General features: G+C 42.2%; 1 protein-coding gene across 1 annotated transcript; it reads left to right on the top strand.

Annotated features, from left to right (window-relative positions):
* The first annotated feature begins 2,127 nt into the window (after positions 1–2,127).
* On the top strand, positions 2,128–10,792 carry paqr7b (progestin and adipoQ receptor family member VII, b). Its single transcript, XM_025911716.1, has 2 exons — positions 2,128–2,402; positions 7,383–10,792. Exon 2 carries the CDS (start codon positions 7,389–7,391, stop codon positions 8,445–8,447), a length of 1,059 nt encoding a protein of 352 aa, XP_025767501.1. The 5' UTR covers positions 2,128–2,402; positions 7,383–7,388; the 3' UTR covers positions 8,448–10,792.
* Positions 10,793–12,398: the final 1,606 nt, after the last annotated feature.

Below are 12,398 nucleotides of genomic sequence, written 5' to 3'. Positions count from 1 at the left end.
CTTGTCTGCCAGCGCGTCCTTCAAGGAAAGGGCTGAGCATCGACTCTGTGTGTAATCCCACCTCCACCTTGAACCTATCTGTCACTTCTACCACACACCTCACTACCATCTCTCTTCCCTCACCAATCACCCTCACATTTCTGTCTCTTAACTTCCTCATACAGCACCACACTTCTACTTCTATGCAGTTTCTCCTTATCTGTCTGCAAATACAAACAGAAGCTTTCAGACCTCGTATTAAACATCACATCTTTGGTGTTTGGTTTGCTGCTCATTAATCATTAGATCTCTTCTTAACCTAGCTTCCCCTAATATTTACCATGACTTCATTGCTACATAGATTTATTTGCCTTTTGTTACTTTAGCAGTGTCATGCTTCTTATCTGCTCACACACACATTGTGTTAAACATCCCTGATCAAACATCCCTCAAACCATCCCTCGTGAAAATCCTCATACCTTTCATCCTCATGAACTTTCTGATCTACAGTCTCCACACGATCCAACCTTTTCTTTCTCTCCCCTTCTTTGCTTCAGAGCACTCCTTTCAGTCTCTCAATCCTTTTGCTTGTCAGCATATTTTCATCCTAATCCTTCACAACCCTTATCTTTTACATATCCTTTATGGCAGTCAGTGCAAGACTTTTTCTCCATCCTAAGCGCGCAACCATGACTACAACTGTCATTTAACAGAAAGATATAAAATATATTTATCTAAAATATTTATAAGATATAAAAAGAAAAAGAACACAACCAGAAGAAAAATCTTACCAGGCTAAAATCCAATGTTGCTATTTTTGAGAACGATACCTGAAACAGTACCATCTATTTTACCGTATGATAAACTGCTTACCATTCAGATCACATTCTAAATTGCCCTATGACTCTTCAATTAACCTAATATCGCTAGCTGCATGTATCTGAACTGCAGGAGAACATTCAATCTCCACACAGAGAGACTCCATCCAGATGGTGGAATTGAACTCAGAACCTTCGCCTGTGAGGCAACAGTGCTGAACACTGCACCACCGTGCCGCACTGTGTTACAGGTTTTCTTTGGAAGTTTAATACTCTGTGTTCACCCTATACAGTAAAAATGTTTATATAAGAGTGTTTGTGTTGGAGTCTTGTATTGCTCCCCTCGCGCGCAGTTCTGTACAATCCCTCTTTGTCATGTGTTTGGAAGAAACAGCTGAACTCATCAGCCTGGAACTATGTCCTATAGTGCACTGCTCCTCCCATGTCTGACCACACAGGGGACAAAAGCTGGCCTGACTTCAAGAATCGTTTCTCAGTATTTTCTGGATTTCTCTGGATTGCTGGACTGCCTTTTTTTTTTGCTACACAAAGATGTGTCTTCAGCCCATGGTCCCCAGAGCTGACATTAAGATACAGAGAGGATAAATACCCAGAAGACCAACACATTATTGTTATTATTTTTTCTGTTTTAGGCACGCCTCTTAAATCCATCTGGGAATATAGACTGAGTAGGGTCATTGGCTGCAGTTAAATTGAACTTTGTTACAGAATGCTAAACAATGGAAAGACTATAGGCTGTAAACTTAATCTGACCACAACTAAGAAGCAGGGAAATTGCCTGTTTTGATAAGCAAACTAGACCCAGTGGAGCTGGCATTGTGTTATGAAAGGTATCTCTGAAGCTGAGACACTGAAGAAGCAGTGCCGTCCAGTTTTTATGGGCTTCACGATATCGTGTTTTAGTGCTTTGTCACAGTATTCAGGAAGAACTGTGTGGCAACTGTGCAACTCATTTGCACAAGTGGTGACAGGCCGGTTGGCTGTCGTGTTTAAAACGCTTGTTTTGAAAAACAGCAGAACTTTTACATCTTTATTAGAGCTACTGAAAGATTCATCAGCCTGTGCCCACAGAGGGTAAACTACATGCAGGTGAGTTTGTGTAAACAAGAGGGGAAATGCAGCATTGGACTGTTTTGTGGTGCTGGAACAATGAAACGCTCATTAGACGGAGGAATAACTAAATATATTAATATCGGAATATCTTATTAACATAAACTTCAAACTATTTTAGAACAGGTGTTAACACTTAGCTAACGGCGGATGGACGTTTAAAGCTCTTATATATACATATGACAGTGGAAGATTTTCTGTAGGGGAGTGGGCTCGTTTGCCGGGCGTTAGCTATCATTGGTCGAATGGATTTGCACGAGGAGCCTTGTGTTTGCTCATTGGCTAGAACATCAGTCCGTTCACCAAGCGATGTCCTCCCTCCCAGCGACTGAGCCGTGAGAGCCGCCAGGCGCCGCTCCCGTCACGTTTCTCCGCTGCATGTTCACCGCCGTCAAATAATGTTATCCATGATCTCCACGGCTCGTCCATCCTCTCCTGTATCTTCGGCTTTGGATTGATTCTCCCGTCGAACAGGTATGTGTATTTATTTTGCCATTAGCCTCAGTCTATGAATTATCTAGAACATTCGTTGCATCAGTAGAGGGATGCGCCTCGAACGGAAAGCCCTGTCATTTTTTTATCATCGTGCAGCGGCATTTCTCGGGCTCATTCAGCACTAATGCCTCACTGCAGAGCTATGTGGTGTCCACGGGGAATCGAGGCGAGACGATGGTCGGTGGAGAGGTAAATGCAAATTCATCCCGGCCACTGGGTGTCAAGTTTAAAGCAGACCGATGGCGATCAGGTGCAGGTTTGCTCGGGGGGAATTGGTTGCATCAGGCCCGTAAAGGCCCGCGTTTAATACCCACTAGCACTTACGCACTCACACACACAGACACACACATTAGCGCGCTTCTTCAGCATTTTCGAGAATTTTTCTTTCACCCATAAATATTTCAACGTGCATCGCAACCCTTATTGGAAGCGGAGGGTGTGGACGTCGGATGGGGTTATGTTACGTAATCCCCCCCTCATTCATCACTCCACGCTATCCCTCCTGATCGCCGGCCCTTGTTCATCCCACACAGAATGATCTCTGCAACGCTGCTGCCTTCGCTCTCTGCCTTTCCTAGTCCCTTCTCTGAGGCCTGGAGTGAGCACATGTTAATCAAAAGAAGTATTGATGAATTGAATGACCTTTTCTCACTATAGGGGTCCCTTAAGTACGCACATGTGACTCAGCATTCTGAGCGTAGCTTGCTAAATACGATTTAATTGGCCCAACAGAATACAAAGAATTTGTTGACAGGAAGATTTATAGAAACTTTGTATTTTCCCGCATCGTGCTCCAAACTGAGCTTTATTTGAAAAGGAGGAGCTAAACTACTGTGTGGTAGTTTAGCTGCTTAGTAGGCACATGTCATGCCTTCTATTAACTAGTTATACTGTGATATCGGTGTCTTTTTGGATAACTGTGTAGCACACTGTAGGCAGATTACCCTCGTCAGTTTGCTTTACCCGTTAGTACTTTCTATTTCAATAGCAACACCTTTTCAGCTGCAGGTGTTTTAGATGAAACCCCATTTTCAAATCCATCGTGCATTTTTTTTTTAACTTAGCCGAGTAGGAAACATTCACTCTGTGTCAAATGCTGCACTTTTTGGGAAGCAGTTTCTCCCCATTTTCAATCAGTGCAGAATTTATGAGCTTAAAGGCAGCGGAGGTGAGCGTTTTATTGTACCCGAGGTCCCGTGGTGTGCATCCACCCTTCGAAGTGATGCATTATGGTGAGTCGAGCGTAGAGGCTTCAGGACACTTTCAGACACACAAATCAGCTTATTAAATTTTGGATAAGTTACCTTTGGTCCCAGCAGATGGCTTCACCTCTCTGAGCCTGGTTCTGCCTGAGGTTTCTTCCTGTTAAAAGGGAGTTTTTTCTTCCCACTGTCACCTAGTGCTTGCTCGAAGGGGCCGTTTGATTGCTGGGGTTTTCTCTGTATTGCTGTAGAGTCTTAACCTTACAATATAAAGTACCTTGAGGCATCTGCTGTTGTGATTCGGCCCTATATAAATAAAATTTCACTAGCTGGGCCCACGTCCTCATTTTAGGTTTGTCAGCGTTTTAGTAGGTAAAAGTGAATGCTTTGACATGAATTGAGCTGCGGTTTGGGAAAGGCCTCGAAGGGGACTGGGCCTGGCAGATCCCCATGTACTAAATAGAAGTGAAGAAGTTGAAGAATGGAGAACAAGGAGGGAGCGAGGGTGGGGCACGTAAACGAGAAAGATCAGCTTGCAGAACTGGGGGAACCTATATAGATGACAGCCGGAAGGAGCGTGTTTGGAGGCGTGGTCCTGCTCCTGAAATTCCGATACATAATCTCCAATTAATTTAATTTCAGACGGGAAACACTTAAAGCTGTGCTGAGCTGTATTTTTTTGTTACCAACAGTGGATCAGAAATGCTGTGGGGGAGCTTAAACTGTTTCTCTCTGCAGATAATATCAACTAGTTGGTCATCTTTATTGGAGCCTTTTAAACTACCGATTTATAGATCACTGCTGTTTATATTTAGACTCTTATCAACCCCACTTTTACCCAGAGGAGGCCGTGTTAGTTTTAGCAGAAAGCTTTTCAAGATAAACCCACTGCACACCACCAGCAGGGCATCTAACAGAAGAAACACAGTTGCGTAATTAGCTGCCAAGAAGTCGGAAATGTTCTGAAGTTTGACATGTGACAGATGTAACATTAAGTCAAGCTGTCACATAGTTTCACTGCCCCCCGGTGGCCAAAAAAATTCAGTAGGTTAAATCAATTAATTTAGTTTTTTTTTTTCATTTAACCTGGTGTTACCCCAAGTCTGATGGCTTTTATAATCAGTCAATCTATTGATTGTTTTTAAATAATAAAAGCAGTGAAAAATGAAAAAGATGTCAAGTTCTCCAGTGCTCACAGTGAACTGTGTGACGATTAAAAAAAATCCAAAATCCAAATCCAATTTATTTATATAGCACATTTAAAAACAAAAGGTTTGCCCAAAGTGCTGTACAAAAACAAAGTGTAAAACACAAGATAAAACCACTGACACTTACATAAAACATAATAAAACACATAAACTATCAATATAAACACAACACATATACAAATATCAACTCACGCCAGTCTGAACGCTATTGAAAAAAGGTGTGTTTTCAAAAGCGTTTTAAAAACAGGAAACGAAGATGCCCGTCTAATATTTAAAGGCAGCGTATTCCAAAGTTTTGGGGCCATAATTGAAAAGGCTCGCTCTCCTCTGCATTTGAGCCTTGATTTTGGGACAACCAACAGCAGCTGGTCAGCTAATCTGAGGGTCCGTGAAGGAATATAAGGGTGAAGTAACTCGGAAAGGTATGGGGGAGCGAGACCATTAAGGCATTTATAAACCAGTGTTAGGACTTTGAAATTAATTCTGTGATGAACAGGAAGCCAGTGAAGAGAAGACAGGATAGGTGTTACATGTTCATTCCTGTGGGTACCAGTTAAGACGCGGGCAGCAGCATTTTGAACAAGCTGAAGACGAGCAAGAGACCCTTGGCTGACTCCAACATAAAGTGCATTGCAATAGTCAAGCCGTGTTGAAATAAAGGCATGTATTACCTTCTCCATGTCACGTCTTGACAAAATTGGCTTCAGCTTTGCTATTTGCCTCAGCTGGAAAAAGCTTTTTTGCAACACCGAATTAATATGTTTGTTCAATTTAAAATCTGAGTCCATAATGACTCCCAGGTTTGTCACATGCTGCTTGATATAAGACCCTAGCCAACCACAATTTACGAGCGGGTTGCATGAAATATTATTAGGTCTAAATACAATCACCTCCGTTTTACTCTCATTGAAACTCAAAAAGTTCAGAGCCATCCAAGCTTTGACATCTTCGAGGCAGTTTAAAAGGATTTGTATGGAGCCTGGGCCATTTGGTGCTAAAGGCAAATAAATTTGGCAGTTGTCTGCATAACAGTGAAAGGATATTTCATGTTTTCTATAAATAGACCCCAAAGGGAGCAGGTATAATGATAAAAGAAGAGGGCCAAGGATTGAGCCCTGGGGCACCCCACAAGAAAGGGGGGCTGAGGTGGACTCAAAACCTTCAACTTTAACACTAAACGTTCTGCAACTCAAATATGAGCGAAGCCAGTCCAGTGCTGCACCTTTGATGCCAACAAGGTGTTCCAAATGAGAGATAAGAATATTGTGGTCAATAGTGTCAAACGCTGCAGTAAGATCTAAAAGCACAAGGATCACGGAACTTCCAGAATCAGTAGCTAAAAAGATATCGTTAAAACACGTAAAAGTGCTGTTTCAGTTGAGTGTAGATGTTTAAAACCAGACTGAAAAAGTTCCGTGATGCCATTAGCATCTAAAAATGCATTCAGTTGGGTAAAAACTATTTTTTCCAATAAAAAATGGCTATTTTTCTCATTTTTCACTGTATTTTGATAGCATTTCCAACAGTCCTTTAACATTTCAAAAGAAACCTGCAATTTGTCCTTCTTCCACTTTCGCTCTGCTCTCCCGCATTGATGTTTGACCGCTCGGGTGGCTTCATTTAACCAGGGCTGGGGAATACGTTTAGGGCGCCTGGTTTTTAATGGGGCCATAATGTTTAGGGTCTCAGTACAGGTTTCTTGGAACTGCAAAAGCAGCTCATTTCCAAATTAAAAGTCCTAAACTAATTTCAGGGTCAATAAAAGCATTTTTTTCTATAAAAGTTGAGGAGAAGAGCGCAGCAGTGGAAGAATTAAAGATTCGACAGCGCCTGGGTGGAGCGCGAGCTTTAAACTCATGCACAAGAGAAATGTCAAATAAAACAGGTTTGTGATCAGAAAACACGGAATCCCCAATTTCCAAATTAAAAACAGATAAACCACACGATAACACCAGGTCAAGAGTGTGCCCCTGCTGGTGTGTAGGGCCTTGTACAGACTGTACAAAGTTAAAAGACTGAATAAGATTTAAAAACTCCTGAGCAAGCAGTCCATCAGAGCAACAGACATGAATATTAAAATCACCAATTATTAAAATCCGATCATATTTAGGCACAATGTCAGCCAAGAAACATGAAAAGTCATTTAAAAAGTGTTTGTTAAACTTCGGTGGTCAGTAGATTACCGCACACAAAACCGGTTGAAGACGTCCCAGTTCAAACATCAAAAGTTCAAAACTGGAGGGGGGAACCGGTACATGGAGTTGCTTGCAATTAAAGTTATTTTTAAAAACTGTCAATATTCCTCCTCCTCTACCCGATATCCTTGGAGGATTTAAAAATGAGCAGCGAAATCGCCTAAAATTGTGACCTGCGCTGTTTTTGGGTGTCATTCTGCTCAGTGGTCCAATGACCGCTGCTCAGATTTGCTTTGTGATATCAGCAGTATTGCAGGAACAAACACGCAGCAGAGTTTATAAATGTGTTCATACATGTTGACACAAGTGTGGCTCAAAGCCAGGTATTGACTAACCCTCCTCTTTGGTCTACAGTTCGCCATGGCAACGGTGGTGATGGAACAGATTGGTCGCCTGTTTATCAACGTGCAGCAGCTGCGGCAGATCCCTCAGCTGCTCGAGTCGGCCTTTCCAACCCTGCCTTGCACCGTAAAGCTGTCCGACGTTCCCTGGGTGTTCCGCGAGCGCCACATCCACACGGGGTACAGACAGCCGGATCTGAGCTGGCGGTACTACTTTCTCACCCTCTTCCAAAGGCACAACGAGACCCTCAACGTGTGGACCCATCTGCTGGCTGCCCTCATCATCTTGGTGAAGTGGCAGGAGATCTCGGAGACGGTGGACTTCTTGCGAGATCCTCACGCTCAGCCCCTCTTCATCGTGCTCCTGGCAGCTTTCACCTACCTCTCATTCAGTGCTCTTGCTCATCTCCTCTCTGCCAAGTCGGAGCTCTCCTACTACACCTTCTACTTCCTCGACTACGTGGGGGTTGCCGTTTACCAGTACGGGAGCGCTCTGGCACACTACTACTATGCTATAGAGAAAGAGTTGCACACTACTGTGCAAGGGTTCTTTTTGCCCGCTGCGGCATTCCTGGCTTGGCTCACGTGCTTCGGCTGCTGCTATGGCAAATACGCCAGTCCTGAGCTGCCCAAGCTGGTCCTCAAGCTCTTTCAAGTGGTGCCCTCAGCCTTGGCTTACTGCTTAGACATCAGCCCCGTAGTCCATCGCATTTACAGCTGCTACCAGGAGGGCTGCTCCGACCCGATGGTGACGTACCACTTCTACCACGTGCTCTTTTTCTTAATCAGCGCCTATTTCTTCTGCTGCCCTCACCCAGAGAGCTTGTTCCCTGGGAAGTGTGACTTCATCGGGCAGGGCCACCAGATCTTTCACGTGTTTGTGGTGGTGTGCACCCTGGTGCAGATCGAAGCGCTGCGAACAGACTTCACAGTGCGCCGCCCCTTGTATGAGCGTCTTCACGGGGATCTCGCGCACGACGCCGTGGCGCTCTTCATCTTCACTGCCTGCTGCAGCGCCCTCACCGCGTTTTACGTGCGCCAGCGTGTGCGGGCCTCTCTCCACGAGAAGGAAGAGTGAGAATTTAGACTATTTAAAAAAAACCAAAAAACCCAAGTCAAACAAAGTCTCATTTATTTTACTCTATAGTGACTGTTTTAAAATAACTTAAATGTTTTTGTCAATGAAAGTTATCAGCTCGTGATAGTGACTTCTGATTATTTCTCCTCTGTGTTCTGCCAAACAACAGTGAACTAAATATTGACTAAGGTGGTGTTGTTGTGACTTAAAGGGGGAAAAAGGGGGCTCTTGCAGCTCATCTGTAGCAATGCGGACCCTGCAACAAACCCTTACATCCTAACTTCTCTTTATTTATTTATTTTTTTTATAGACGGTCTAAAGGAATGTTTTACCTTACGAAAGAAAAAAGTCTTTGTGCACAGATTAGCAAAAAAATTGAGAGGCTAGTTTCTTCAGTTGCCTTCTTAATTGTATTTGGAAAAAATCTGACTGTCTTAATCAAATTGTAGCATTTGAATTTAATATTTATAGTCCCTCAGCCTAACTTTTAGCTCCTGTTAAGTTTTACACTGGTGCTTTTCTCAATGTCCCAATATTATTTTGTGTTTCTTTGGGTTTTGGTTAGGTTTAGATATCAAAGCAGGGATTATTTTTCCATTTCCCAAGGCGCTAACACTAGGCCACACTAATGTTTCAGCATAGTCAACAAAGGTCGAAACCCAATTTGAAAACCAAATATTTTACCTCCTTATGAAAAACAGAGACTTTTCTTTGGATTTGATGACACTCTGTTGAAAACGAGGCTGGCACTCTACACTGGTTAAAAGATGAGTGGAAGATTACTGATGTCTCCTTGTTGTTGTGACAATGTTAATCTTTCTCTTTTTTTTAATTCAAAGGGCTGGAACTTCAGCTTTTGCCTTTTCACATCCCGTGATGTCAGTGCTTTGCGTGAATCATTTTCATTGTTGGTCGATCAGATTCGAGTCGTGGAAAAAGGAAAAAGCTGCGTCTGACCTGCTTTTAGTATGTTTTTTTTTTTTTGTATGATGAATATGTATGTGCCTCTACGCATGTCTTTTGGTATATACCGTGGATAATAAGTGTGTGAATGTCTATGAAAGCTTAGCCTTGCACTTCTTTCTTACCTTGTAAATAGCTGTATTTCTCTTGAAATTTTCTTTGCATCCCATTTTCTCCCCACCTGATGGCATTCGGAGCTGAATGCACAATATTTTTCTGTGGAATACAGCACATTACTCTTTTGCTGCTTCCTTTCAGAGCATGTTTTGTGTCCTCCTGCCCATCAGACTGTAATGGGTATGAATATTGTAATTTCATACTGCCGTACTCTGAAGACTCCTCTGGTTTATCTCTTTGGTTAATGGCAGTTCTTATAAAAATATCTCACAAATATGGCTTCTGTGATAACGCCGCTTGGATTTTTATCTCACAAAATCTCAAATGCCAGAAATGATCTATATTAATGACTGCACTCCTTGTTCATGACGGTGCTTTAATGTGCCAATGAATCTGTTATTGCTTCAGGGATGGCTTTACTGAAAGATGAATGAACAGACAGAATGCAAGACATCGATTTGAGTGGAGATTTAACCATAATTCTCTTGATTATAAACCTTCTAACTGGTCTCATCATGCACTGTCTAAATCCACACTGTATATATTTATATATATATATATATATTGTAGCTGACAGCACTGGCTGTGTTTACATGCATGGAGGCTGATAATGCGGTTATTCTGGTTTTCTCCTCAAATGTCATAAATCAGAATAACGTGGTTAAGTCTGTACTCCTGCTGAGAGAAATTGTGTTGTGAAGCTCTTGTGTATAAAATAGTTTTTCCACACACAGTCTACAATCTAATGCGTCACTGAAATGATCCATTATGGGCTAATAATTTCTAATTGGCAACCGATGTCTCTGAAACCTCTCCCCAGCCCTATCTGTAACACAAGGGTGTTGTTGTGACCATCAAAGGGACCAAAACAACTACTTTATAGATTATAATGTCTTTCCTCTGTGTTAAAGACAACTTAACTTTCTTGAAACTGGAGGGGAATAGTTACAAAGTAACAAGTATTTCTTTGCTTAACTGATTATTTGTGGCAACAAAGACACTCTGTCACAGGCTGTCTGTGATACGTGCCGATTAAACCGGAGATCTTAACTGGAATAAGGCCAGCACTCCATGCAAGCGTGTGTGTGTGTGTGGGTGTGTGTATGTACAAACGTAGCCTCTGATACTACTGAGGGTTTCCCTTTATCCTGTTCAGAAAAGTAGGGTGAAAGGGACGAGAATGTCTTCTGCCTCTAAAAATACGTGTAACTGACTGTACTAATATTCTGTTGTATTTAAGAAAATAAAGTGTTACGGTACCTTCAGAAATTCTCCTATGTTGTTTGTACTGATTCTAAAGAAACTGAAATATCCAGTTTGCCAACTCTCCAACAGCCAAACAGCTGTGAAACATTTTCCTTCGGAAAGAAGCCGTGTGAATATATTTGAGGTCACGTCTGAATTTTTGCCAAATTTAATTTCAAACATTTGATTTGAATATTTTTAAGGATAATAAATGACTGAAAACTGTTTTTCACTCACTCACTCATGGAAATATTGCAAGGTTGTTACTTTCTGTAACATGACCCAGGAGAGAAACTGTTCCTGATTTTATTTGTAGAGTTAAGATCTTTGTGAGTATACACTCACGACCATGCCAGATTTTAACAACTGGCCAATCACATGGCAGCAATTCAACATTTCACATGTAGGCATTGTGAAGATGACCTGCTGAAATTCGAACAAGCATCAGAATGGTGACGAAAGGTAATTTGCGTGACTCTGAATGTAGCATGGCTGGCTGGTTGGTTTGAGTATTTCTGAAACTGCTGAACTGCTGGGATTTTCACGCACAGCCATCTGTAGGGTTTTACAGAGAATGGTCTGAAGAAGAGCAACTATCCAGTGAGAGGTCAGAGGAGAATGCACAGATTGCTTTGGATGATAAGAAGAATAAGTAACCCAAATAAACACTTGTTACTAGCAAGGTATGCAGCAAAGCATGTTCAACCCTGAAGCAGATGGTTACAGCAGCAGAAACTGGAAACTGAGGCTGCAGTTTGCATGGGTTCACCAAATATTGGACAACAAAGGATTGAAAAAACATGGCCTGGTTCTGGAGTCTTGATTTCTGATTGGACTACAGGTACTGATGGTGAATTTGGCCTAAAGATGAAAGCAGGGAAGCGTCCTGCCTTGTATTTAACAGTTGGTTGTCTGGTGATGACAGTGTAATGGCATGGGGGATATTTTCCTGGCAAACAACTGAGTATCGTTAAAAAGCCACAGCCTCTCTGACTATTGTTGCTGGCTATGTCCATCCCTTTATGATCACTTCTAATAGCTGCTTCCAGCAGGTTAAAGGCACTAAGTCACAAGGCTCAAATCATCTCAAACTGGTTTCTTTAAGATGATACTGAGTTGTACTCATTATCATCTATACTCAACTGGCCTCTAGATCTCAATCCAACAGGGCACCCTTAGGACGTGGAGGAACAGGAGATTTCCATCATGGATGTGCAGACGACAAATCTGCAGCAGCTGTGTGACGCTTTAATGCCAACATGAACAAAATCTGTGATGAATATTTCCAGCACCTTATTGAATCTGTGTCATGATGAATTACAGCAGTTCTGAAGGTAAAAGAGGAGGTCGAGAACAGTACTAACAAGATGTAACTAATGAAGTGGAAAGTAAGAGTACATGTAATTCTACTGAAAGCAAATGTCACCAGAATACACTATGATAATATAACATAGGAAGTATAATGAATCTGAACTACAGCTGCTGTGACTGTGAAAGTAAATAACATGCAGTAACGACACATGCATAAGAATAGAGTCATTTCTCAGACACACTGTACCTGCTGTTGTTTATTGTTCTGTCACCAGCAGAGGGCAGCCTGGTCGTTTGGTGAGAGCAGCAGTATCC

This window comes from Oreochromis niloticus, linkage group LG11 (genome assembly GCF_001858045.2).
Source record: "Oreochromis niloticus isolate F11D_XX linkage group LG11, O_niloticus_UMD_NMBU, whole genome shotgun sequence".
In the NCBI taxonomy this organism is placed as follows: Eukaryota; Metazoa; Chordata; class Actinopteri; order Cichliformes; family Cichlidae; genus Oreochromis; species Oreochromis niloticus.
The sequence above is the reverse complement of the archived record's forward strand: the minus strand, read 5'-3'. Positions and strand labels throughout refer to the sequence as shown.

Excerpts from the sequence above, each read along its gene's own strand:
- paqr7b (XM_025911716.1), top strand. The coding sequence starts at position 7,389 with ATGGCAACGGTGGTGATGGAACAGATTGGTCGCCTGTTTATCAACGTG.